This window comes from Dioscorea cayenensis, chromosome 9 (genome assembly GCF_009730915.1).
Source record: "Dioscorea cayenensis subsp. rotundata cultivar TDr96_F1 chromosome 9, TDr96_F1_v2_PseudoChromosome.rev07_lg8_w22 25.fasta, whole genome shotgun sequence".
Taxonomy (NCBI): domain Eukaryota; kingdom Viridiplantae; phylum Streptophyta; class Magnoliopsida; order Dioscoreales; family Dioscoreaceae; genus Dioscorea; species Dioscorea cayenensis.
Window position 1 is genome coordinate 1102272 of NC_052479.1, and position 27316 is coordinate 1129587.

General features: G+C 34.3%; 6 protein-coding genes across 6 annotated transcripts; 3 read left to right on the plus strand and 3 right to left on the minus strand.

Annotated features, from left to right (window-relative positions):
* The first annotated feature begins 2226 nt into the window (after nt 1–2226).
* On the plus strand, nt 2227–4475 carry LOC120268964 (ABC transporter G family member 16-like). The gene is given in 2 exon segments (XM_039276240.1): nt 2227–3188; nt 3190–4475. Coding segments are annotated over 2 exon segments (2100 nt in total). The 5' UTR covers nt 2227–2231; the 3' UTR covers nt 4333–4475.
* A 1862-nt stretch (nt 4476–6337) lies between these two features.
* Nucleotides 6338–6910, minus strand: LOC120268398 (histone H4). Its single transcript, XM_039275824.1, has one exon. It carries the CDS (start codon nt 6814–6816, stop codon nt 6505–6507), a length of 312 nt encoding a protein of 103 aa, XP_039131758.1. The 5' UTR covers nt 6817–6910; the 3' UTR covers nt 6338–6504.
* Nucleotides 6911–7848: 938 nt separating this feature from the next.
* On the minus strand, nt 7849–11673 carry LOC120268318 (glucuronokinase 1-like). Its single transcript, XM_039275760.1, is given in 7 exon segments — nt 7849–8242; nt 8359–8447; nt 8449–8520; nt 9158–9274; nt 9795–9983; nt 10170–10319; nt 11381–11673. Coding segments are annotated over 7 exon segments (1068 nt in total). The 5' UTR covers nt 11588–11673; the 3' UTR covers nt 7849–7998.
* A 1018-nt stretch (nt 11674–12691) lies between these two features.
* LOC120269010 (serine/arginine-rich splicing factor RS2Z32-like) lies at nt 12692–16081 on the minus strand. The gene is made up of 7 exons (XM_039276298.1): nt 16009–16081; nt 14845–14953; nt 14248–14287; nt 13946–14041; nt 13634–13821; nt 13458–13550; nt 12692–13245 (listed from the first exon to the last, which is right to left on the minus strand). The coding sequence occupies exons 2-7, from the start codon at nt 14949–14951 to the stop codon at nt 12864–12866; spliced, it is 906 nt and encodes a 301-aa protein (XP_039132232.1). The 5' UTR covers nt 14952–14953; nt 16009–16081; the 3' UTR covers nt 12692–12863.
* A 2764-nt stretch (nt 16082–18845) lies between these two features.
* LOC120269402 (glycine-rich protein A3-like) lies at nt 18846–21952 on the plus strand. The gene is made up of 3 exons (XM_039276737.1): nt 18846–18971; nt 20611–20936; nt 21498–21952. Exons 2-3 carry the CDS (start codon nt 20630–20632, stop codon nt 21758–21760), a joined length of 570 nt encoding a protein of 189 aa, XP_039132671.1. The 5' UTR covers nt 18846–18971; nt 20611–20629; the 3' UTR covers nt 21761–21952.
* Nucleotides 21953–22760: 808 nt separating this feature from the next.
* On the plus strand, nt 22761–27198 carry LOC120269456. The gene is made up of 6 exons (XM_039276789.1): nt 22761–23220; nt 23845–23922; nt 24026–24103; nt 24705–24862; nt 24961–26168; nt 26759–27198. The coding sequence occupies exons 1-6, from the start codon at nt 22783–22785 to the stop codon at nt 26878–26880; spliced, it is 2082 nt and encodes a 693-aa protein (XP_039132723.1). The 5' UTR covers nt 22761–22782; the 3' UTR covers nt 26881–27198.
* Nucleotides 27199–27316: the final 118 nt, after the last annotated feature.

The window sequence follows — 27316 nt, forward strand, 5'->3', positions numbered from 1 at the left end:
CAAACAAATCTATTTCAAAAAAATGTAGCTTCAATATTGTTTTAATAATTTTTTTATTAACTAATTAAGGTCAGTTTTATGCTTGGGCTTTAGGCCTTTATAAGCCTTGAGGCGCCCCTGACTCAATTATGCTCACTCTGCGTGAACTCAAGTTTAAACCAACCTCTTCACTCTCCTCAGTGAAGAGACAAACACTCTACAAATGAGTTTTGGTGCCAATAGACCGAGATGTTGCTGGCATAAATAGTTTTTACTATATTTCTTTCTTTATTTATTGACCTCAGTGAGCAGGCAAACACTCTACACATGAGTTTTGGTGCCAATAGATCGAGATGTTACGGGCATAGATGGTTTTTTCTCTATTTTCTCTCTTTATGTTTTTTTATTGGTTGTTTTTTTCAATGAATTTTCATACGTTGATTAGGCTTTTTATTTCCCATTGCATAATAATTTCTTCTTGACCTTCACCAATATGCTCTCTTTCTTCTCCTTCTTTCCCAAAGGGTATCTTCTTAGATATCTTTGCCTACGAGTGAAGGTCTCTAACCATTGTTCATGGCTCACCATTATTATGATCCAATTTGGTGCTTTAGTGCTAGACTGCTTCTATGATTATATATATATATATATATATATACACCACCTGCTTTTATCTGTATCTCTTATAAAGTTTTCCTTCTATAAAGATTATAAATATAATGATATCTAAATTAATTTGAATATTTTGTGATGGATAATTAATGTAGAAATTATTGGGATGGTTTGAGATAATCATGGAGTAATTCAGATAATTTTTTTTATATAATTTCAAATTTGAGTTTGATTGGAAATTTGTAATAATGTATATATATGGATTCAGTGTTCTGTACTGTCCGTTTATTTTAATAATTTGTGGTTTATTCATTTTATAACAAAAATGTATATATATATATATATGAGTAAAATTACCAAAAACTCCTCATATATTTTTATTTTGATTATATAATCTTCTAATATTCTATTTACGTTTTAGTTTCTACTTTTTAAATTTCTTTCTATATGATCTTATATTATTAATATTTTAATAGAATTTCAAAATATAGTCTTGGCACCCACAATGGTCACTGTGTAAAAGCAATGAGGGGAAGCTCTCTCCCTTGCACTTATTAAGAAGTGAGAGAGATTGTGAGGGTACAAGATAAAAGATAATCTTTTAATTTATTTTATTTTTTATTTTAATTTAAATTTGAAAATAAATGTTTTAAAAGTAGAAAATATCTTAAATATTTGTTTAATTTGAAATAATTTTTGAAGAATTAAAAGGATTGGACGGACATGGTGATACTTACTGTCCTTTATACACACACATGATTGACCACAGTCTACTATGGCTCGGATAGAATTTTATTAAAAATATAATAAATAAATAAATAAAAACTAATATGTTTGGATCGATTTATGGAAAAGTATTTACAAAAAACACTTGAATTTAATTGTTGAATCACAATATTATTTATTTATTTTTTTAATAATAGACAACAAGTATCTCACTTAAAAATTTATTAAAAAAACAGACATACGTCACATGAAATAATGAAAATTCATCATGTACACAATTAAAAGATCTACATAAATTATACCGACAAAATAATTATACTGAATTAAGCGGTGGTTATCATTTAATTTTTTTAATAAATATAAAAGAAAACTTAAATAATACTTCTTCACACTGCCCAAAAACGATTTGTTGTTTTCAAGACAAATAATTAAATAAATCATCATCAATCTATAATTAAAAACAATGATCCAACAAAGACAAACATATATCTCGATAATCAAAACCTCCATAAAGATAATTAAAACAATAATAAAAAGAAAAAGAACCCACATAAACTCAATCCATCCAAAAATTTCATTTCTGCTTGTAAAACAAGATGAATAGCAGATAAACACCCTCACCAAATTCTCTCCATCAAATCATCACTCAATCCTTCTTCCAAAACAATCAAAACCATGCTTAATTTAATCAAAAAAACAATTATGCTGCCAAGCTAACCACCTTCCTTACAATATTAACATTAATAACCTTCCCATTAATCACACTCTTAATCACCCACTTCCACTGTTTTCCTTCTCTTCTTCTCATTGGCCCTCTTAACCACCACTTCTTCTTTATTCCTCTATATATATATATATATATACATATACAGCCTCTACTTCATCACTAAGCTAAACCTTCATATAATCAATCCATGGATAAACTTCCATTCTTCAAGTGCTGCACTTCAATGGCAGGTTGGCTTCCCGGCCACCAGAAGCATGTCCATAACCGAAACGAAGTCGAAACACAAGCACCAACCGAGGTCGAGCTCGGTATTGGCATATCCGGTGAGACCGATAAACCGGCACCGTCTTTTCGTCTATCATTCACTGACCTTACTTACAGTGTGAAGAAGAGAAGGAAAGAAACTGATAAATTTTTACTTTGCTGTCGATCACCGGAGCCGGAGATGAAGAAGATGGTGCTTGACTCGATCTCCGGCGAGGCCAAAGACGGTGAAATTCTAGCTGTGTTTGGAGCTAGTGGCTCTGGCAAGTCCACCCTCATTGATGCCTTAGCTCACCGGATTTCTCGAGAAAGCCTTAAGGGTTGTATCACTCTCAATGGCGAGCCACTCGCCGGAGCTCAATTGAGAAGTATCTCAGCCTATGTTATGCAAGATGACCTTCTGTTTCCAATGCTCACCGTTGAAGAGACTTTGATGTTCTCAGCTGAATTCCGGCTACCTCGATCATTATCGAAGACGAAGAAGAAAGCTAGAGTTCAAAATCTTATTGATCAGCTCGGTCTCCGGGACGCTGCCGGAACAATAATTGGAGATGAAGGTCATCGTGGAATCTCCGGTGGTGAGCGTCGCCGTGTTTCGATAGGCATAGACATTGTGCATGATCCAATTCTTTTGTTTCTCGACGAGCCGACTTCCGGCCTTGATTCGACGTCGGCGTTCATGGTAGTCAAGGTTTTGAAGAACATTGCTGAGACCGGAAGTATTATTATCATGTCTGTGCATCAACCGAGTTCGAGAATTGTCGAACTTCTTGATCATCTGATCATACTCTCACAAGGCAGGACAGCTTACACTGGAACCCCCAGTGACATGCCTAGTTTCTTCTCCGACTTCGGTCGTCCAGTGCCGGAGAATGAGAATCCCTACTGAGTTCGCTCTCGATCTAATTCGTGAGCTCGAATCGTCGAATAGCACCGAACCACTCATCGAATTCAATAGAACATGGAATAACAACAAGCACAACCACTGTGATCCATCGGAGTTATCAATGGAAGTACTACCATTACAAGCCGCCATCGCCGGCAGCATCTCTAAAGGAAAACTAGTAACAAGAGAGAGCGAATTCGCCAATCCGGTCCACATCGAGACGGCAGTATTAACAAAGAGATCACTCACAAACATGCGAAGAATGCCGGAATTGTTCCTGATGCGACTTGGTACAGTGTTCATCACTGGCTTCATCCTCGCCACGATCTTCTGGAAGCTCGATAACTCCCCGAAGGGAGCTCGAGAGCGGCTCGGCTTCTTCGCCTTTGCAATGTCGACAATGTTCTACACAACAGCTGATGCTCTCCCTGTCTTCCTCCATGAACGCTACATTTTCATGAGGGAGACATCCTACAACGCTTACCGGCGATCATCCTACGTCCTCTCAAACATCATTGCAAGTTTTCCGGCACTTGTAGTCCTATCGGTAACCTTTGCGGTGACAACTTTCTTCGCGGTAGGACTCGCCGGAGGATCAAATGGCTTCTTCTTCTACTTCTTGATGATACTAGCTTCATTTTGGACCGGAAGTTCTTTCGTATCTTTTATCTCCGGTGTGGTATCACATGTGATAGTTGGTTATGTCGTCGTCGTCGCCATTCTCGCATACTTCCTACTATTTTGTGGCTTTTTCATTAACCGAAACCGAATACCGAGTTATTGGATATGGTTTCATTACTTATCATTGGTGAAATATCCTTATGAAGCAGTGATGAAGAGTGAGTTTGATGATTCAGTTAAGTGTTTTGTTAAAGGGATTCAGATATTTGATGGTTCTCCTCTTGGAGGGTTGTCTGATGGGATGAAGGTGAAGGTTTTGAAAGCTATAAGCAATGCATTGGGAGTGAATATAACTAGAGATACTTGTGTTACTAATGGGAGGGATATATTGCAGCAACAAGCCATTAATGATTTGAGTAAGTGGAATTGTTTTTGGGTTACTGTTGCTTGGGGCTTCTTTTTCAGGATCTTGTTTTACTTTGCTCTTTTGATTGGGAGTAAGAATAAGAGAAGGTAAGAGTCCTTTTTGTGTTTTGAGTGGATGAAGAATAACTCCATTTTGTTGAAATGGGGAGAGATTATATATAGTTATTATGTGTTGTTATGTTGTTTTGGGTTAAGTATTTTTCAAGTGATTGTTGTTGTATAATGAAGAACAAAAGGATGAATGAAATGTTGTTTAATTTAGTATATGATTTTATTGTTGCACAAAGTAAAATTTGGCCTCATGGTCACAATCCAAAAGAACAAAAACAGTCCACATTGTCTTCTACAACTTAGTGAGGCAAATCTCACCTCATTGGTGCAACCATTTGCTCTGTTTTTATTTTTCTTAACAAGAAACCAACTACTAAATTTCATAATAAATTCTGAAAGCAACTGTCTATATAAAGAAAGACTCCACACTACATAGAAATCAAGGTTGGTTCCATGCCTTTTTTTCAGACACAATCAAAATCTATGGAAATAGATTATTAAATCTCAATATAAACATGATAGTTCATCAATCAAATCTAAGCTTAAAACTAGTCATTTATGATCAACTGAACACCTTCCAAGTTTTTAACAAGCAAACAAAAAAAGATTTAGGTATATATATAGCACATCATTTTGTTTATATTGTAAAGGACAGAGTTACAAGAAAATTAATTAAGATTGCTCAAGTGGTTTTCTTCAAATAAATAAGGATGCTCATCAATCAAATCAACACAAGTACTTGCCTTTCATTCCTGCATGCCTTCAATCATCATCATAAGGAACAAGATTACTTCATCTACAAAGTTTTACAGCGCAGTAAATATCAAAATAATTAACAATCTCACATCGGTTAAATTTAAAAAATATAATCTGTATTACCTATCATGCTTTCTTAAGCTTTTGAATTAAATCAAATACAAATAAAAAAAAAAACACTAAAAACATAACCAGTAACCCATGACAATGATAATCTCATCTCACCATTTTTTAACTTTTTATAAATCAAATACTAATCTTCATTTAATATGCAAGCACTAGTTCTAAAATTTTTTTTTTTCTCAGTATAATCCGAAGATTGATCATCTAACTCGGTGTCCTTAACCAATCCAGTAATACAAGATTTTAAACTATAAATCTGTAACTACATACATTAGAAACTCATCTCCACCACATGCATCTAAAAGGACTCGCCTTTATCCAATTTGGTGATGCAAAATTTTAAACTACAAATCTACAACCACATTAGGAATTCATCAACACCACGTGTATCTAACATGATTTGAACTTCAAGATTTTTGAAAATTATCACATGCATCCAACCCAACTCGAACTTGCACATTATCTCTTCATTGAAAAACCTGGTCTTGCTTTTTCTTTTGGGTTGTTACCGTTGGTTTTTACTTGTCTGTTTTTTTCTTTTTTTTAATAAAAGTATAATAATCTAATTAGTCTTTTTTTAATTTTTCTTTCTCTTTTCCTTTTTAGTCCATTTTATTCCGAAGTGGATCAGCGTCAAAAAGTAAAGAATAGTCTGGAGCGTTTTCGAATAGAGGAACAAAAAGAGAAGTGGGAAAAAAATAAAAATAATTTTTGATTATACCTTTAGTAAAAATCATGATTTAACCTATTTTTTTATTTTAAAAACCCCTCCTGTCTCCAAAGATAATCTCACCAATATTTCCATCAATTTTGCTAATTATTAAATTTAATCATATATTTATATTTTAATTTTTTTTATACCTCCTCCACACTCAATTATTTGTCTTTTATAACTCCAAATTCAATTATTATTAAAAATTAATGTACAACTTTGATTTCTTTTTTCTTTTATGTTTCTTTTTCATCATCACAAATTAAAAAGTTAATGAAATACACAAACATGAGCCAAAAGCTTCACATAAATTCACCAATCAAACTGAAACACATAATAATTCAACCAAACATGTACCTAAACCAACCATTAGAAACTATTATGGAGAATATTAAAAAACAGAAAAAAATAAATAAATAAATAAATAAATTTTTGTTGAGAATTACCAACCAGAAAACAATAAAAAAAGACCTCTTGCCCTAATTAACATTGCATTACTTCAAAAGTACAATTTTTTTAATACAAAGATCACTGAAACTCAAAATCCCCAAAAAGATGCAACCTTTAATACAACCCCACTGACCTCTCTTCTTGACAGCAAGACTTTGCCCAATCGAAACCCTAACCACCGAAACCATACAGAGTACGACCCTGGCGTTTCAAAGCATAGACTACATCCATGGCAGTGACCGTCTTCCTCCTCGCATGCTCTGTGTACGTCACCGCATCCCGGATCACATTCTCCAAGAAAATCTTCAGCACCCCACGAGTCTCCTCATAGATCAACCCGCTAATCCGCTTCACGCCGCCACGGCGAGCGAGGCGGCGGATCGCCGGCTTGGTGATGCCTTGGATGTTATCTCGAAGGACTTTGCGGTGACGCTTCGCGCCTCCTTTGCCCAATCCTTTGCCTCCCTTGCCACGGCCCGACATTGTTGATCTCCTCGATGAAAGATCGAAACCCTAGGACAAAGATTGAAGAAGAGGATCGAAAATTAGGGTTTTTGATTTTGAGGATGAGTTGATGGATGAGAAGGGATCTTATATAATGTAATAAAGAAGAGGTTGATGAAGGGTTCGATCCACGAGAAATCAGCCAAGATGTTCCTGACCGTTCATTTTGAAAAATCAACGGTTGATAAGTGTTTCTTTTTTGTATGTTGGATTGATGACGTGGCGAGCAGTGGAAATAGAGACATGTGCAATGCACGTGATATATGTATGTATAGAGGTATATATGTATGTGTATGTATGTATATATATGTATGTATAGAGGTTTCTTGTATTAGTTGTATGTAATTATTAATTCATTGAAATGCATAAGTTTGGTTATTATTGCAAATATTTTCGTATTTAAATAGGTATTTGTAAGTGCATAATTTTTTTAACTTGTTTTTATTAAAAATATATCAAGAACATTTCATATAAAAATAAATTAAATGGTCATTGTCAAATAATGAATAGAAAGAAATAAATTCGTAATGTGCACAGACAAAAACTAATAATATTAATATTACTGCTGGTAATTAATTAGGTAGATGTAATGACTCTAATGAGTGTCTGGTTTGGATTGGGGTTTAAAGTTACATTAAAATATTGTGTTGGGACAAAACTTACATTAAAATTTTAGTTTTAGAAGTAATAATCGGGGTTTATTAATTTTAATAAAATTTAAAAGCCTCTATGAGATATATGAAAAAAAGCTACAACCGTAACAACAGCCAAGCAGTTAAAACACTTAATTTCCTGCATATGAACTACCTCCCAATATTGATATAATTTAAAAAAAAAAATGAATAAACTACAAATACAATAAAAATGAGGAGAAACATACAAACAAAAAATAGTATAAAAAATGTGTTTTTAAAATTGAAAACAATACCTTATATAAACACAGTCATCAATTTTCAGTTAAAAAAACAAAACACAAACTTTTGGATAGACTAATATCAAACATTCAGAAAATAAATCTCCAAATCAAATGCATTTTTCCAAGACATTAAAATCCAAAAAATCACACACAAACACACAAATAAAAATAAAAATAAAAAATATTTAATGCATGATGCTAAAAGAGAAGATTATATATATATATATATAGATCAATGACTTTGATCAGGTTGAAAGGGTTTTGAGGTCTTCATCTGTAAGAAGGGGAGGTACAACCAAGGCCTGCTGCACAATGAAACCTGCTTCTCTGCAAGCCTTCTCAAGAAGCTTGACTTGTTCAGTTCCATCAGGGCAAAATGCAACTACAGCTCCTCCACTGCCTGTAAACTTTGCAGCTGCACCTACACTTCGCGCCGTCTCGATCATTTTGATGTTAAGGGAACCTAAAACTTCATCTCCAAACATTTGTCTAAATCAAACATAAAACATTGTCTATCAAAGATGAGTTTCATGATCTCAGAATTATCACGGAGAATGCTGATGCAGAGTATTAAATGAAGTAACTATGCATCATTGTTTGTTTACCTCCTCAGATCGAAGTTACGGTTCATTAGTTTGGTCAGTTCAGTATGATTTTTTGCAAGCAAAACCTCACGACCATCAACTCCTATCTTTCGCAACCTCTTTCATAGACGATATTATAAATTTGTCTCCTTCTAGCCACCTCTTCCGAACTGTGCTGTGCACCTAGCATCAACACATGGTTGTGGCAAGTACTCAAAGGTGTAAGACTAAAAAATTCAGGATATATCAGCATATTAATAGCAGTCAATTAATCATGCTATATCAAAGACTTACCAAGAAAAACATTTAGTAAAAGTTTAATTATCAGTTAAATGTTCCTCTAATACCATTTTCACTAGCCCACTTAATAATGGATTATGCAAGTTATAACAATTAATGGCAGTTTGACACAAAAGCTATCAGCAGATAGATCAAGTTATAACAATGGTTGTGCTTGAAGTAACTTTATTGTTCTCATGGACAGCTTATGATTTTTCGGACTTTCTTGAAGCAATTCAGGATCAAAGTTTAGCTTCTTTGGTGCATGGGGATCAATGACTGAACTGAGAAGTAAAGATGAAGGGCAGTAGAACTTTGGTAGAGATTCAGTCATAAGGTTCAAGCTCACTGATGCTCCATCCACAATATTAAGTTACTCTATAGATTGAGTGTTATAGCACCATAAATTCAAATAAACTGAACTAATCAAGAAGAAAATCTAGTGATGAAGAGATATTGTTCCCTTGATTAAAAGAGATGGCAACAACAATAGAATGGTTTAAAAAACAAAAAAGAAGCAAAAATACAATCAAAAACTAACCTTTCCTGAGTCACTTGGATTCTCTGCATAAACAAGATAAAGAGGAGGGAGAAGGCTAATGTCCATAGGTGTGTACTTGCCATGTCCCAGCTTATTCAAACATTCCTTGCTAAAATCCTGAAAATATAATGCCTTAAAAGCATAACACAAATCCAAGCATGAAGATTTCCGACACAAAGAACTAAAGTATCCCCCTATTTACTCTCATCATTTGGTCCAAGACCCACAGATTGGCTCAAGGCCCAAGCCTAATCTAAAATTAATGTTTGACGAGTAAGTCCAAACCCGACCGAAATAAACCATGAATTGGATATGGATATCATTTTTCGAGTCAGCCCTTTTGAATTTTGGTTGACCCTATAATCTGACCCGTTGAATTTATTATTAAATATTAATAATAGAAATTTAAAAATATATATATTACAAATTGATTGATTTTGATAAGCTCATCAAACAAGGGAGCTAACAAGCTAACTAGTTAACAGTCATGGGCATAAACTATTCATGAGGCACCGTTGGATATGGACTTGGGCTTGGTCAAAGCCTCAATTTTTTGGGCCGGCTCACCCAAGCCCGGCCCAATGATGAGAGTAACTCGCTATAATGTCACTCTTTTAAGAAGTCAAAAATTAAATACCATATCAACAAGACCGCCATAAACTTGTGCAACCCGATCTTGAAGACCAGCAATAATACCAAGTTCTTTTTCTGCAGCAAGAATCAAATCAGGTCTGATTTCAACTTTTATGAGGTGCCTGACTTTGTAGAAATCAAGAAGGCAGTTCAATGCAGCACAAACAATTGCACTAGAACCTGAAAGCCCTGTCTGAAATTAAGCTCAAAATAAGTCATTCCTTTAAGCAAAAATGTATTTTTGATTGTGCAAACTAAGAACATACTTATTTTGTGTGTTGTGTGTAGGCATCAAATCAACATCCAGTAAGACTATATATGTTGGTTCAAGGTCAATCAAACAATCTATCAAGTGAATAATAATAAAAAAAAAATTTACCTGGCGAGGAATATTGGTGTCATAAGAAAGTGTAAAATTCCCCTTCTTTAACTCAATGTTATTATCAGAACAATATTTGTAGAACACTTTACAGAGCGCCATAAGCAAGCGCACACCTCCATAATAACCTTCACTCTCCAACCTTTTAATCTGCCCAAATAATGACCATCACAAAATGAATTAAATTAATAGCAACCAAATACATTCATATACTAATTCTACAACTTTTCAAGGGTTGATAACATGGGAGGCTAAGTACCACAGTTCCCCTGCTGGTCCCAAAAGTTTGCTATCCCCTACATTTATTTACCATATTATTTGTTCAATCAATGCCTGGTTGAAAAGATGCAGCATTATGATCTCCAATCTGATTTCTCATAAATAAAAATGCATACATTATGCTTGGATTAAAAAAAAAACAGAGGGAATTAAAAAACCAAGAAAAGAAGATTGTGTTCATGTTCTGGTTCTTCAAAGAAACTATATTGAAAATTTTTCATTTTCTTTTTACTTTCACCAACTTCCATTATTTTCTTTCCAATGTACCAAAAATATATTTTTTATATAAAATTGATTAACTAAATAAACTAAATTCTTAACACACTAAATTTTATTTTAATAAATGTGAATAAACCACGACTTTATTAAAAAATAAAAACAAGAGAACAAGATAAACACTGAAAAGAAAAAGAACAGAATAAAACAACAGACTGAAAAAATAAAATAAAATAAAATAACGACAACAGACTGAAACTTTACCAAGGACGAGGTTTACAAAACCCAAAAGATAAAAAAATAGAAAAGAAGAGAGATAATTGGGAAGGCAACCTCCTGGAGACACAGGCCTATCCTAACTACTGAAGAGAGTGGATTACTCCTGGGAGATGGCAAACTATTTATTAATATCATCAAACTATGTTTTTTTTAAATTTAAACATGATGATATAATGGCAGCATTTTCACATTAATTAAGCAGTTTTGTGTGATATTTTTGTTTAAATTTTTACATTTAAATGAATACACACACCAAGAAACAACAATCAGGAAATTCAATCAAGAACAATATGAAAAAACCAAAAAAAATTCAAATCTCAAAACAATAAAACCCTAATCAAGAAAGGGCAAAGGAAATGAGGGATTAAAACAAAAATGGGAGATCAGAGATCCAAATCATCCAATAATAAGGGTTTAAGACGGGAATTAGCTCATACGAGATGTCCGATGGAGGAGAAGGAGACGAGATCATGGACAGGGTGTGGTTTGATGACGAGATCCGGCGAGGGTTGAAGCCGGGCGGAGGCCCAGAAATTGGCGAGCGAGAAGGAGATGGTGTGGCCATAGTAGACGTCGCTGGGGTTGCCGAGAAGACCTATACGAGCATAGGCCTTGTGCTCGATGATCGCCTCGTCGGTGGACATTGGCAAGGCCGACGAGGATCGCTCGCGCTCTTGTTTGCTTCTCTCCGTCGTTGTCGTCGCGCGTCGCCGCTGTCGAGATGCACGAGTGATCCAATCTGGTTTCCTTTTATAAGACGGAAGGGCAAAGTATTAAAGTGGGACCCATGCATGATGGGTGATTGATAAGAAAATCGATTTTATTGGGAAAATTAAAGTTTTTTCATTACTGTGATTTTGACTAATTATGACGTCAGCTTGAGTTAATATTTATCCATTTTGAAATAGATTACATGTAAATATATATATATTTATTGTGATAAGTCATCGTCAGAACTCAGTAGATAAAACAAAAAACAAAAGAGACAATTGAATAAAAAAACATACTTAAAACATGCAAAATAGAGAATCAATAATTGAGAAATTTTATATATATCCCGATGGTAACTATTTATTTTGCGATTAAAAGATCCCGAGGTTGAATCTCTAGTATTATAATTCATGTTCAAAATTATTTGTGAGAGTTTTTGTGTAAAAAAATTAATTAAGTTTATACTGAGTTTAAAAAATCATATATATCCCAATGACTGAGCTTATACTGAGTTTAGATGATTTAATTGTTTATCAACAATGAATGATTTGAATCCAACCGGATCCGTTAGAAACACACCCTCTATGTATATAATTATTTAATTTAGATGTGAGCTCAAAAATCAATCTGCTGATACTACTATGCTGTTCCATATTTATACACAAGAATTGGATGGGAACAAACAGAAATTCTAAAAAAAATATTTATATCCTACTTCAAAAAATGTTTACTTAAACCTCTGTATAATTTTTTTCCCAAAGTTGATTATCGTTTAACTTCTTTTTCCATTTGGAAAAAAATAAACAAATAATAAGCAAATGATTCCAACAACTCATTTTCATAAAAACATACAAACTATTTTTCTAAACTTTTAAGTCAAGCACTTTGACTGATTTTTTTAGATTTTAGACTTCGGACACTAATAGCAAGAAATTTTAAGGAGAAAAAAAAACACAAATGACAAACAGTCAACACAATCTTATTAATCAAGCAGAAAACTGTCCTAAAGTCATCTGATCAAACATAGCACGCAACCAGAATAAAAGCACAATAAATATTTGAAAACTCCTACAGACACAATATAAGCAAATAAGAGACTATTCAGAATGCAAATAAGAAATCAGTTCTGCAACATAACACTGGTAACTTATTTTGTTCATGCAAAGTGTATTGCATGATATCAGGAAAAGCAAGAAGAGACTGGATCAATCAGTCCTGAGGGGACTCGCTTCCCCTGGGCGATGATGCATGATTGCCATCATCTCTGTCATCCATTGGGCTAGCGCCACGGCCATTGGTGTCGGGGCTGCGGTACCGGGCTGGGCTCCGGCTGTCATCTCTGTTCTCCCTCCTAGGGCTCTCGCTGTAATCGGACCCATTGCGCTCCTGTTCAGGTTGCCTGTGTTCCTTAGCAACAGGGCTAAGACGATCTCTAGGGCTCCGGCTACCAATCGGGGAGGCACTGTGGCTGCGGCTTGGTGGTGGGCTCTTTTTGGGCACAGGACTTCTGCTACCCCTTGGGCTCCTTGACCTTCTCTCGTCTCTTTCAGTGCTGCGTCCTGATCTCTTCGGAGGTGGGGTCCTTGATCGGCTGGCAAGCAAGCATTGTAAACGTCAAACAACGAGGATAAACACATGCAGTGCCCTCGCTAAAATCTCAGCGGATCTTTCAAAAACATGACAAATCAGCCACTTGCATGGTTATGGTAGATCACAAAAGCAAGACAAGGGATGGAGTTCAGCCATCAAAGTGAGACAAACCATGACTTTGATAATTAAAGAGAAATAAAGTAAACACCACACCTGTAGCTCCGGCTTCGACTGTAGCTTCTGCTCCGACTCCTACCACCACGATAAGGAGATGGAGAACGAGAATAGCTCCTGCCACTGCCACGCCTGACATAGAATGTTATAGTAAAACTAGTGCCAAGGAACATGCACATAAACAAAAATGGGAAGAGTGGCTAAGAAGTGCCTACTTAAGATTCTTAGGACTGTTCTGACAGTTTCGCTCTATGTGTCCTCTTTCTCCACAGCGATAGCATTTGTTTTTCCAGTCTCCAGCTTTGCAATCTCGAGCCCAATGCCCATCAATCCCACAATTGAAGCAACGACCAGATCCAGGAGGTGGCCCTCTTCCTAGATATTCTCGAGAACCTCTAGGTCCCTGCATTACAATTACAGAGATTAAAGACAACATATAACTAAAATATACATGCTCAGATGCCCTGGAACAAAATTATAATCTGAACTTCTGTATTTAAATGTAAATATCTAAATAAGAGACATACCCCCCTAGCAAATTCTACAATAATGCGACTTCCATCAAACTCCCGACCATCCAAGCTGTATCTTGCATCATCAGCATCCCTTGGATCGCTAAACTCCTATAAATTTGTACAATGGAACAGAAAACAAAAAAAATGCAAAAACAACCACAATAGGATAAAACAACCTGGACTTTAAAGGCAATAACAAAACAGTTATGTTGCAAAAGAGTTTTGCAACAATATCAAGGAGACCACAAAATAAAAGATTATTCAAACTCAAAATAAAAACAATGATTCAAAAAAAAAAAGGAAGAAATACTTACAACAAAGGCGAAATCATGCTTCATATCCACGTCCCGTACTCTGCGGAAATGGTTGCCAGAAATAGTAAGCCCATCATGACTAAGTTCCGAAGGGAATCATACTTCGCCCATCAGATGAATAAAACACCACTTCGAGATTGTTGCGATTTCCAAATAAAACATGCAATAACGTTACACAAAGAATCGCCAAAGTCTATACATTGCAAGAATGGCCACCAATTGCACCATGGGCACCCTCTCACCATATAGACCTCCAGGCTGGGCAAAATGCCCAACAACCTTCAACAAGATTATTACAGTTAAAAAAACACAACACCTGGGGGTTCTCATAACATAACAGAAAAAAATAACGTGAACCCAAGCACAGAATGCTTGACTGGCAACGGACAATTGATGGTCAACCAAGTTACCCTAAAACCTTCTCCCGAATACAGGCGCCCACTAAAAAAGGTTCACAGTAGAAAATCATGCTAACTGGTCTTAAGAAGACACTTGACTTTTGTTAGTGGCAATCATCATCATGCAACCATAAACACCTTAATTTAGATGAATATATCATAATACATCACACAATATTGGAAAAAATTAAATCACAACCTTCCGTATCTGCTGAAGAGGTGCTCCAAATCACGAGAGCGAGTGCGCGAGGACAAACGCCCAACATACAATCTTGTGTTGCCATATCGATCATCATAACGAGGCATTTCTGCAACAGAAGAATAACAAAAAAATTCAAACAATACAAAAGCACAAATCATGAAAAGGATACCAAAGCTAATCCACAAAACCAAGTAAAATATTGAAACATAAATAAGGCAAAAACCACATACTAATGATGAATCAAAAATAAGTATCACAACACAATCATCAAGAGAAAAAAATATATGTTGAGATAAAACTAGAATACCACGCTCACATACAACTAAAGAAAAAGAAACATTTTCAAGAATGGTGGATTACTAGCTAAGAGAGAAAATAATAGGGTCACCAAATTTTTGGCAATCAAGCACATGAAAAAGAATTGGAGTTTGATCAATCAAATGACTTCATGGTTAAGCAACACTGATTAAATCATGCATGTTTATTAATCAGCAATAAATAGTGCATGTCCGTGTGTGCCATCTTTTATGCATTATCAAGCCCAAAATTATACTAATTCATCTCTATCTACACAAAATTGCGACCAAATAATGCCGCTAAACAAATACGCCTGAACTTGCTTGCGAATTAATGAAACAGTATAGATGATTAAATCAAAATCATTAGTCAATAAAAGCCCACAGAATTGAATCCAATACCACGAAAAAATAATTCTTGACGACAGGAAAATACAGCATAATTCCGTAATTAAAAAAAAACTTTAATGATTTAGATCCTGAAACAAAAACCAGGATAATCAAAATCCGAAAGTTTCCAAAATTTCGACTGTTTACCAATCCAGAACCATGAATCAAAACTAAAAGAATGAATCACTAAAAACCCTCAATTACGAATTCGTGCCGAGAATAACAAGAGTAAAAATTCACTTAAAGCGCAAGATCTAACACAAGAACATCAGATCCATAAGCTCTGACAATACACAAGTTAAAAGGAATTCAAAAATCAGTAAGATAAAAATCATCACCATGATCCATAAAAATTCACACATAATTAAGCAATCAAGCAAAAAAGAACCATGGAACAGATAAATCCACTATCAACAGTGATAATAAATCGAAAATCGAAGAACTATAGACGAAGATCGAAGAGAAGAATCCATACCAGCGAGATCGAAGAGGAGCGGAGGAAACCCTAGACTTGCTCGAAGACTGCGCGAACCGGCGGATCAATTGTGAGAATCCCCTTTCTGTGTTTATATAGGGTCATCTAGATGTGATTGAACGGCTGAGATTCTATTACAGTAAATCGACGGTCGAGATGGCCCCTGTCTATTAGGGTGTGAATCTTATATAAAGAAAAGTTTTTTTTTTTTTGTTACGGTTTGAATTCCATGAGTGAGGTGGCTCATTTTTATTTTGAACATCAAACTCTAATTTACATTAATTTGATTATTTAATTTTAATTTAACTTCATTGGATAATAAATCAAAGATTTTAACCCCTAACTAATTATATAATTATCAAAAAATCTGAGTCGTTTCCCCAAAACATATTATTAAATATATTGGAGGTGTCATATCATCAAAAAGAGTCAAATCATTTATTTGGGAGCTGAAATCTCTTGATTTACTATGAAGTAAAATTAAATTAAAATTGAGTGATCAAATTGATATAAATTTAAGTTCGGTGATCAAAGTGAAAATGCATCAAAGTTTAGTAACCTATGACAGTAATTACATCGTCAAAAAGTATATTTTCCCCTTATTTTTTTATTTTTAAAAAATAAATATTTTGATTAAGTGATTAATGTTTTAAACAAACGAAAAAAAAAAGGTTAAATCATATTTTAAACAGTATGTCAAAATCTCAAAAAATCAGTGAAAATATGCTAATCACTTTTTGGTACATAAGCATTGATTCTTTAGCGTGGAGTATTTGCGTTCGACTAAAGGAGTTAGTTCGAATTATAATTCACACTGAATGAGAGTATAAATGTTTTAAGTGAATAATTTTGTGCTTGTGCAATTTTTTTTAGGTGATTTGTTATCTTACTAAAATAAAATTATAAGTATAAAAATCAACAAACAAAATTTAAAATAATTTAAAGATAAGATATGATAAATACATATAATATAAAAAATAATTTCACCATTAGAATCAAGTGAGGAGTTAAGAGATCCACTGTATTTCACAACATTAGTTGAGTTTTAAAATAATTTCTGTACCGAACCGAGTTCGAGTTTTCATCGAATCGAGCCCGAGTAGCTTGCGAGTAGAGGTGTATCATTTATACCCCTACTTATGGACTATGGAGAGATGAACCCATGGAATCAGTTACTATAAACCCTAGATTTGGTTCTGTTTTGTCTATTGGATTACTTCTATTTAATAACTTATAAAGTAAAGTATATGGATCTTTTAAGATAATTACCAATCTATTTTTAGATTATATAATAAAAATAATAAAATTTATAAGACATTATTAAGAATGAGCGTCTTGGTTCTTTGGTGGTTACCACAGAATCATGTTCACCGGATCAAAAATTTATGGACTATGGGCTTTGATCAAATTGGTTTATGATTAACTAAAAATGGAATCATTTGTGTCTTTCATTGATTAAAAATAGATAAATTTAAGAACTATGTAAAACATTTAAATGTTATATATATATATATAATATATATTAATCAAAGCCAATTAGACACGACCTATAATGTAAAATATATATTTTTTTAAATAAAGGGGTTTTTTTGAAAAGTAAGTTGATGCTAAATAATTTAATTATTTTCCGAAAGTGCGGAGTACTAAAAAAACTCAAACTTAAAAAAACCTCTACCGACAAATGAAAAAAAAATCAATTTGCTAACTGTTAACGTCTGCTTGACAACTTTGGTACATTTATTTTTCTTATTTATTTTTTTATTTTTTCTCATGGATGTATGTTTATATCAAGTATATATGTTTTGCTTGTTTTGTAATTATAGTTATTTGAAGTTAGAAACTTTCCAATACTCTAAAATCATTGTGTTACAAAAACTTTATTTTTTTAATTTATTATTTTAAATTTTAAAAATTCCAAAAATCACTTGTTGTTATGTTTTGCTATAGGGAAAAAAATTTAGAGGAGGGAAAAAAACACTCAACACTGTTTAAAAAAAATTAAGAAAAAATAAATTATAAATTTTTGAAAGTTTAAAAATTATTTAAATAAACCACTCTGACCTTTGAATGTTTTTTTAGACAATTTTTTTAGTTTACTTTTTTTTTCAATCATTGTAACCTACTCTGTTAGTTTATTATATCTTACTAGTATGTAATTTCCGTTTAATAAATATAATTTTTGTTTAACATTAAGTGTTTACATGTAACCATATAAGTTTTTATTTAATATACTATATTTTTGTTTAATATTTATTTTTAATATTTAATATTTGACATTTTTATTTAATATTATATATTTTTACTTAAAAAACTGAGTGACATTTCATTTAATATCAACCACTTTTATGATAAAAGCACTAAAAAGTAATGGTAAGAAATTTTTTTTTTTTTAAGAATACCCAAATTTACAAATATGCCACAACATCTACGGAGGTTTAAATTTAATGTAAAAATATTTTTCTGATGTATCTTCATTGTCCTTTGACCAAAGAGTTGGCATGGAAATAATTAGTAGCCGTTTCTCTTCAGAGCAACAGGAAGTTCATCAAAGTTGAACAATTTGTGAATAAATAAAATTTAGAGGGATTTTTAAGGTATTTCGAGGAAAAAACTAAATACTAATTTTCAAAAATAAAAAAATTATCAGAGATATATATATTTATGTAAAAAAATCAAAGCCCGGCAGGTCCCTCGAAATTTATGAAAAAGTACGTGTCCTTTTGGCAAAAATTAGGCTGGTCTTTTTCACATGGGTCCCTGGGTAGTTGCGTAATTACGAAGGATAAGCACGATCCGATATCGTAAACATAACACGCAAACGCGTCATTGAAGACACGCGTGTGTTTATAGAGACGTCATCGTTCTCTTTATATGCTTATCTATAAAAATCGGAGCTTTTTCTCTCTTTAGTGCTTTCTCGTTGGCTCATCCGAGTTCCCCGATCACCATCGACGAAGAGCATTGTGAGGCCTTTACCAATTTTCTTTTTTTTGGTTGTTTGATCGTTTAATTTGATCTAATTTGATCGCTTGTTGCTGTTCTTTTGCGGCATCTGATCTTTGATAGATTTTGTGTTTTGATTTTTGATTTTTAGTTTTTTTTTTTTTTTTTTTTTGAGATTTGTTATGAATGAAGGTTAGCATTGCATAAGAATCATTGAGGGCTTTCCATATTCTCTCTTTTTGCTTGTTTGATCGTTTATTTGATGTAATTTGATCGATCTAATCCTTTTTTATGTTTATTTTCTGTGTTTTGATTGTGGAATCTCTCTCTTTTTTTTGGATTTAACACCATCTGATCATATTATTTATATATTTACAGATTCTGAGGCTTTTTGGTGGATTTTGCATGTTTTGATTTCTGATTTACTGCGTTTGTTGTATGATTTCATTTGATTCATTTTTGGTAAAGTTTTTGTTTTTAATTTAGAGCATGAGATTTGATTGTGTATTTGAGATTTGTTTTTAATTCATGAAAGGATGCATGGAGGTGTTGAAGGGATAAATTTTATGGCATGATTTGGTTTATTTTCTCGAAATTTTCTTGTTTGTAATTTGGCTCATGAGTTTTGGTTGTGAATTTGAGATAGATGAATTGGCTTTATTTTCATGAGAGGATGTGTAGAGATGTTCAGGTGATAGTTATTTCATATTTAATTGAAAAGAAGGAGAAATGTTCTTGAGTTTTATATTGGATTCGATAGAATAATAGGAAATTTTTAGGTTAATAGTCAAGATTGACATATATAATTAAGTTTTGAATGTGAAGATCACATGGATGCCTTAATGATAGGTTAATAGAACATCCACTGTCAGTAGTCTTATGAGAGATGGGAATTGAAGTAGTTTCGATTCTGGGCATAACAATCAATCTTATATACTTGCTTTGTTGGACTTCCTAGTACTAGTTAGTGTTGGGTTTTAAAAAAGAACCATTTTGTTGCTAGTTGAGTTTAGACCATTGTTGCTAGCTGAGTTTAGATCAAATTTTGACATTAGATAATATAAAAAGACAGTGATAATACTAAAGCAGAGTGGATCTGGAATGCGTTAATTGATGTGTTTGCCCGTCATGTCTGAAATTATTACACAATTTTGGCATTTGCAGATATGAAAATCTGCAAAGGGTGAATGTATAAGAAACTTAGACATTGATTCGATTATGATAAGCTTTTTTTATGAGGATTTGGTGAAGATACTTTTTGTTTGTTTTTTTTCAAAAATATGAAAGATAAAGTATGGGAAAATAGAGATCGATTATTTCGTGAAGTATTTTGGTATTAAATGTTACAGTGTTCAATAGGAAAAGATGATTTTAAAATGGTTTTCTCTGGCTGACCTTGAATTTTCGGGACATGATTTGTTAACATGCAGCTGTACTCATGGTTTGCTAATTGTCTATAGTCATGGTTTAAAGTCATCATATCTAATCTTATCATGGAGTAGTATTAGTTTGCGTAGTGTTGCCATTTGGTGAAGCAAAGTGTTTAATCAGCACAAAGGCCTCCCAACAAATTAGAAAATGTTCTTTGCTGAATTCATTCTGATAACTTGTTGGGTTGTGTTTATATTCTAATGTCTATTCATTTATCCCTTCTTGCAGAATTCACTAGATAGACAAAATGGGTGGTGGCAAAGATAAGAATGATGGCTCAGAGAGTAGCGACAAAGGCTTGTTTTCAAATTTGGCGTATGGGCTTGCTGGACATCTTCCTGGACAATATTCATCAGGGGCATACCCTCCTCCATATGGACACCCTCAAGCACCTGGTGCATATCCTCCACAGGGATATCCTCCACAGGGGTACCCACCATCTGGGTATCCACCGGCCGGTGGACATCAACCATATGGTTATCCACCTTCTGGTTATCCACCTTCTGGTTATCCACCAGCTGGCTACCCTGCACCATCTGCTCCTCCGCATTACGGTATGTATAAACACTGCCAATATTAGTTCTGCTGATTGTGTAGTTTACTTCAGAGAAGCTTTAGTAACATCATTGGTGCTACATCACAGTTATGAATTTTATAAACCAATACCATGTTGGTTTATATATTGCAATCTTAAGTACTTGCATTTTCAACCAACAGCAGTTATTAGCTTGAGTGATGCCATCAATGTCACCTCACAGATACCCAATATATTTTCCAATATTTCTTTTTACATGTTAGTAACTCAATAGCAAGAACAAGGCCTGGATCAAGATGTTAACCGTTGTTTCAAATTCTCACCGGATACACCATTTCATCATGATTTACATTAGTTATCAAACTCAGTAATTGTCCACTAAAGTCAGCATTACATCTTTATTCTACTACACCTTCTTTCAGTTATATGTTTTGCCTTTATATGCCTGATTCGATCAAAGCCTCGGCCATAAACATCTTGTTCCATGGTCTCGCAAATACTTGGAATAAGAAAATGACGTCGAAGTTATTAACCTTAGCACTTTCAGTATATACTCATGTTTAATTTTCTGAAACTCTAGGTTCAAGTCATGGAAGTCATGGATCTGGATATGGACCATTGTTAGCTGGAGGTGTGGCTGCTGCTGCCGCTGCTTATGGTGCTCACCAGTTATCCCATGGTCATATGGGACACGGTATGTTCCATGGACATGGCCATCACCATGGATATGGCCATCATGGAAAATTTAAGCACCATGGTAAATTCAAACATGGGAAGTTTGGCAAACACATGTTTGGTGGCAAGCATGGGATGTTTGGTGGCAAGTTCAAAAAATGGAAGTAATTACAAGTGAATGTCTACTCGTATCGTATAGTTTGAGAACTTCAGTATCATTCATGTGACACTGCTCTGACTTCGTATCGTCGTCTTTTGTTGGATTAAGTTGATATAAGTGTCTGTCACTTAAATTTTTTAGTCGATTGATATATATATATATATATATATTTATATATATGAATTGAGCTAATTAGTTCACTGTGCTGATGTTTGCTTGATAAGTCTTTGGTGTGTTCTTTATGGTTTTATGTTTGTTAATATGATGTTGCTGCTGAGCAGCAGGATTTATCTGTGTAAAGTGTTTGCATTGTCTGTTCGTTTGATATAAATTTTTTTATTCTTTGTATCTCTCTCTCTTTTTTTTTTTATTTTTTTTTTAAGATAAAGTTTGTATACTTTATATTATGTAAATTCTTTTAAATATGCCAATGTTGAAAAAACCCAAAAAATAATTATCAATTTATCAATAGTTGCTTGGTCTATTAGCGTTGCTCCATATTTATATTTATCACCTAGTGTAAAAAAAAATTAATAATTATCAATTTAAGAAAAAAATTGAAAATAATATATTACTATAAAAAATATAAATGATGATTTCATATATATTCTTTTTTTCCTAAAAAGAATACAATTACAAGTTCATCCCAAACAAATTTAACAATAATTCTCAATAATTTAACAATATTCATTATTTTACTCATTTAAAATAAATATTTATTTTTAAAAACCAACCATAACCTTTTTTATTTTTTTCAGAGTTAATTTTTCATTATTTTAAATGAGAAAAAAAAATATATATGAGAAACGAAAAGATAATGATTAAACTAAAATATTTCTAGTATAAATTTTCCTAAACCCGTCAGGATTGCCACCGGTTTTCATCGTTAACCGTTGATCTCAACGACGAAACAATCAACGGCCGAGAACCTATCGGGTTTCGATCACGCCGCCCGAATCCGCTAAAGAGCTTCTTATTGGATCCGACCCGAAACCGCCGCCACCGAGGTCCCTCTTCGTTCCCGGCTTCAATGGCTCTCTTCTTCGATCTCCGAATCCCCTTCCTCGAATCCGGCGGCTCACCGGCGCCGGACCTCAAGGCCCGGAAGGACGCCCGCCTCCGCGCCGTCGTCATGGCCATGGAGCTCGGCTACGCCGGCGTAGCCTACGAACGCTGCTTCCGTGGCGTCCTCTCCGAGCGCGATCGCTGTAAGATCCCTCCGTTTCCCCTTTCTTCCCTTCTCGCCGCCGCCCCCGCGCTCCACTCCACTGTATCCTTCCACCGCAACCTTGTTGGCTCCCCTCTCTCGTCCCCCTTCCGCCAGTATACCCGCCTCACTGTTCTCGTTGATAGCCTCCCCTCTATCGCCGCTCTCAACTCTGGGAACCCCTTGCTCCGATCTTATGACATTGTTGCTGCTCGCCCTCTTAACCAGACTGCGTTCGAGCAGACTTGCCAGACCTCCGAGGTGCTTATTCGCTCTCTCTTTCTCACTTTGATTTCACTAGTTGATGTTTCTTTTGATTTAACTGTTGTTTTTTCTGTGATTTACTCGATTCTCTGAGCTATTGAACTCGCTCGATGATGGTAGTGTTGCTTTCGAGCATATAAAAGACGTTTTTGCATTATTAGTTCTTTTGAAGATGATAGTATTGCTTTCATGTAATGCACAGAGTAATACAATCAAATCAAGGATTGTTTTATTATTATTATTATTATTTTAAAATTTTTAATTTGTGTTGCATGTTCAAGTATAAACTACAAGTAATGTAAAAAATAGTAGAATAAAAATTGTGGATTAGTTTGTTTTGTAAAATTTTGATCTGTGATGCTTCTTTAAGCATGAAATATGAGTAATGTGCAAGATATTTGGATGAAAATTAGGGATTGGTTTGTTTTGTAAAATGTTAACCTGTAATGCATGTTTAAGCGGAAACTAGAGCATATAGGCTTGGGTGTGCTGCACTCTTTGTAATTCTTACTCTTGCTATTTTGTCAAGACTGTTCGTTTTTGGTGATACGGACTTGTATGGACATTCAAGGCATCTGATTATCTGGATAACAATGGTTATTTTTATTTTATCCCATACAGGTTGACTTGATTTCTATAGACTTCTCACAAAAACTTCCTTTCCGTTTGAAACTCCCGATGATTGAAGCTGCAATCAAGGTGCTGAAGAGACTTCCTACAATACTTGTGCTAATGTTTTTGTGCAACAGATTATTTTTTAATTTAGTGAATTTGTCTTCTTATATCAAAATTGCTTGTGCAGCGTGGTGTTTATTTTGAGATCACATACGCAGACTTGATTCTTGATGTTAATAGGAGGCAAATGCTTTCAGAAGCCAAGGTAAGATCTAGTTCATGTATGTTTCTATTTTTAAGGTAACCTATGGCGAACTGGATCAATATTTGACTTTTGCTATACTCTTTCTTTATTTTGTCTGAAGAGTTATTTTAGTAGTTGTTTATGAAAAAAGGATGGCTTTTCAAGGATGATGAGGGATGCCAACTTGATCATTGTTACTAGATTATTTTGATGTTCTTGTCATTTTTCCTGTGTTTATATGTTAAAACACAAAAGATAAAGATATGTGCTCTGTACTATTTTAACTTTGTGCTAACTACTACTCAGATATTATGCAATTTTGTGACTTTATTATTGAAAACATCATTCATTCCATGTTTCCGTTTTTTCTCTTTTGGCATTAGAATTTATAGTTTGAGATTTGGATGAATGTACCTCTTCCATTATAAAGATTCCAGTTTTGTATAGTTTTTAGTTGCTTTTTTTTTTTAAAAAAAATATGAAGTTTTAATCAAATTGTTCCTTACTTGGCATGGACACTAAATTTCATCAAATTTTACATTTTTCATTATCATGTCTGTTAACAGCATATTTATTTCAACTCTGCTATTCCACTCAAGAATTCTCCTTGTATCATTTCCAGCTTCTAGTTGATTGGACACGAGGGAGAAATATTATTATTTCAAGTGCTGCAGCAAATGCAAATGCACTCAGAGGGCCATATGATATAATTAATTTGTCTGTAGTTTTACTTGGTTTTTCCATGGAAAAGGCCAAGGCAGCCATTTCTAAGAACTGCAGGTTTCCTTGGAACCCTTTTTTATTTTTTGGGTACACAAAGGTGCCCTTTCTATCATTCTACTGCATGTTCATGAGCCAGCTTTATTGGATATATACAGGTCACTACTGGAAAATGCCCTAAGAAAGAAACACTTCTATAAAGAAGCTATCCGAATTGAAAGAATACCAGATGTGCAAGCAGACACTAAGAGCAGTTGGCTTGGCAACTGGAATGACTGGGATCCTATTTCTAGTGGTGAAAATGATTTGCCACCATTGGATGATATTGCAAAATTTTTCTCTGCTGCCAGTAATGTCCCAAAAAGTTCTGCAATTGATTTCAAATCCGCTGTGGATGATATGCAACTTAGGAGTTGCTTATCTGGTGTTAAATTAGACACCCATCTGACAGGCGCTGATTCATTGAATTTGTCATCTGAGAAACCTAGTTTGTCTAGTGTTGCTGATGAATTCCCTTGTGCTACTGACAAAAATTATCAGCAACCTAATATTGTTCAATTTCCATTTGTGGACAACCTGTCCATGACCATGGGACCTTTAGAACACCAGTGTGAGTCCGAACATGTTTTGGCCGCAAAAAGTGACATGGAAACTATAATGGTCGATGCAGAGGAACCTGGCATGGCTGTTGCATCAAGGGATGATATTCTTGCTACTGAAGGCAACCCAATTTCACCAGATACCAATCTGTTGCATTCCTTGCATTTCAAGAACACCAAGCCCTCTGCTCCATACACTGAAGTTGGTGAGAGTTCCAATGAGCCTGATGTCGTCTTAATTTCAGCTGAGAAACAGAATGATGCCATGGAATTAGAGGATGTTGTCCCTTATCAGTCCAGTGATAAGATTTCACCTAATGGTGTGGAGGAGTGTATCATTGTTCCTCTGGAAAATTATTCCGCAAGTGAACAAGTTAGAAAGAGAGTAGAAGAGCGAGAACAGAACAACAATACCATTGACATTGTGCTTCAACCAGGCAAACTGGTAACAAGTGCGATTTCATCAGTAGGTCAGGTAATTCCTGAAGATGCTTTTGATAGAATGGAAGAACGGAGTGCAATTTTTTCATCAGATCAGGTGATTCCTGAGGATGCTTTCAAGAAGACTGAAGAACTGAGTGCAATTTCATCAGTGGATCAGGTGATGACTGAGGACGCTTCCAAGAAGATTGAGGAAATGAGGGAAGAAGTTGTGTTGGCTGAAAAAGATGCATTAGTTATGGAGGTTTTAGCCACAATTGAGAAGCAGAAACAAAGCCTGCCTGCTGCCAATTTTGATGACAATCAATCTCGCAAATTCAAATCAGGTAGGGAATGTGATATCATCTACCCTTACATATAACTTCAATTATATGGAGCAATATCTTCTGTTCTGTTTGACAAAGCGAAGTTCTGATCTTCTGATTGTTATAAAATACTATCTTGCATGATATTTAATGAACTGTAATCCCTGTGACTTATAATGGTTTTTGGTACTCAACTTATTCATATCTATTAGCATTAGCAATGTAATAATAGATAATTGTTTTCCCATTAGTCTGATGATGCAGAATATGTGAATTGGATCTCCATCCAATTAACAAAATATTAATTGAAAACCTCTTCTGGGAGTTTAAAAAGGGATCACCAGTGAGCCTGTGTGCCTTGAGTTTTGACAGAGTGTAATTTCGTCTTTGTTATCAAAGAGATGTGCAAATGCGTTTATATTCTTGAAGGAAATTTGCTGGTTATGTTTCGAGCTTCTGATGACTCGATGCAAATGTATAATGCAAACTGATGGCTTTTTGACTTTTGCTGCTTTGCACATTCTGCAAATATATAATGCAAGCTATGAAATTTGTAGAATTTTACTGTGTATATTATGCTGATTTTTCTATGTTATTTCATTGATTTACAGGAGGAAGACAGAAAGAAAAGATGCTTCATCCTGTTTACCCCTTGCCTTTCAAGACTATGTTTAAGCCTCTACGTTCTAGAAAGAGAGTGTCACAATTAAGACGAACTGCAAAACATACTTGAGGATATGTTATTCTATCACCTTTTTACAAAGCGTGTGACTATCTTCCTCCATTTGCTCTATTCTTTCTTTCTCACATCCCATTTTTCTATTTTTTTGGCCATTATTCCAATGCATTAATTGTTTAAATATAAATCAGACCACGCCGCAAGGCATCAGTTAATTTTTCTGAGATCATTCCTTGACAGTGTCCGTGCAAATTATTAGACATAGTTATTATTAAATGTCAAACAATTTACTTTGTCTAGTTGCAGAAGATGGCCAAATGTTTCTTTCTGATTGTTATCTCATTAATTCGTAATTGATCAAGAATTCTTCAATTTAGTGTCGTTTTAAGAACTGCCTTTTAAACCTGGACTCTTATTAATACAAAAATTGATTTGCTTTCTCACTTTGATGACTGTTTTTAACACTCCAATACCTTGCAACGTACATCTA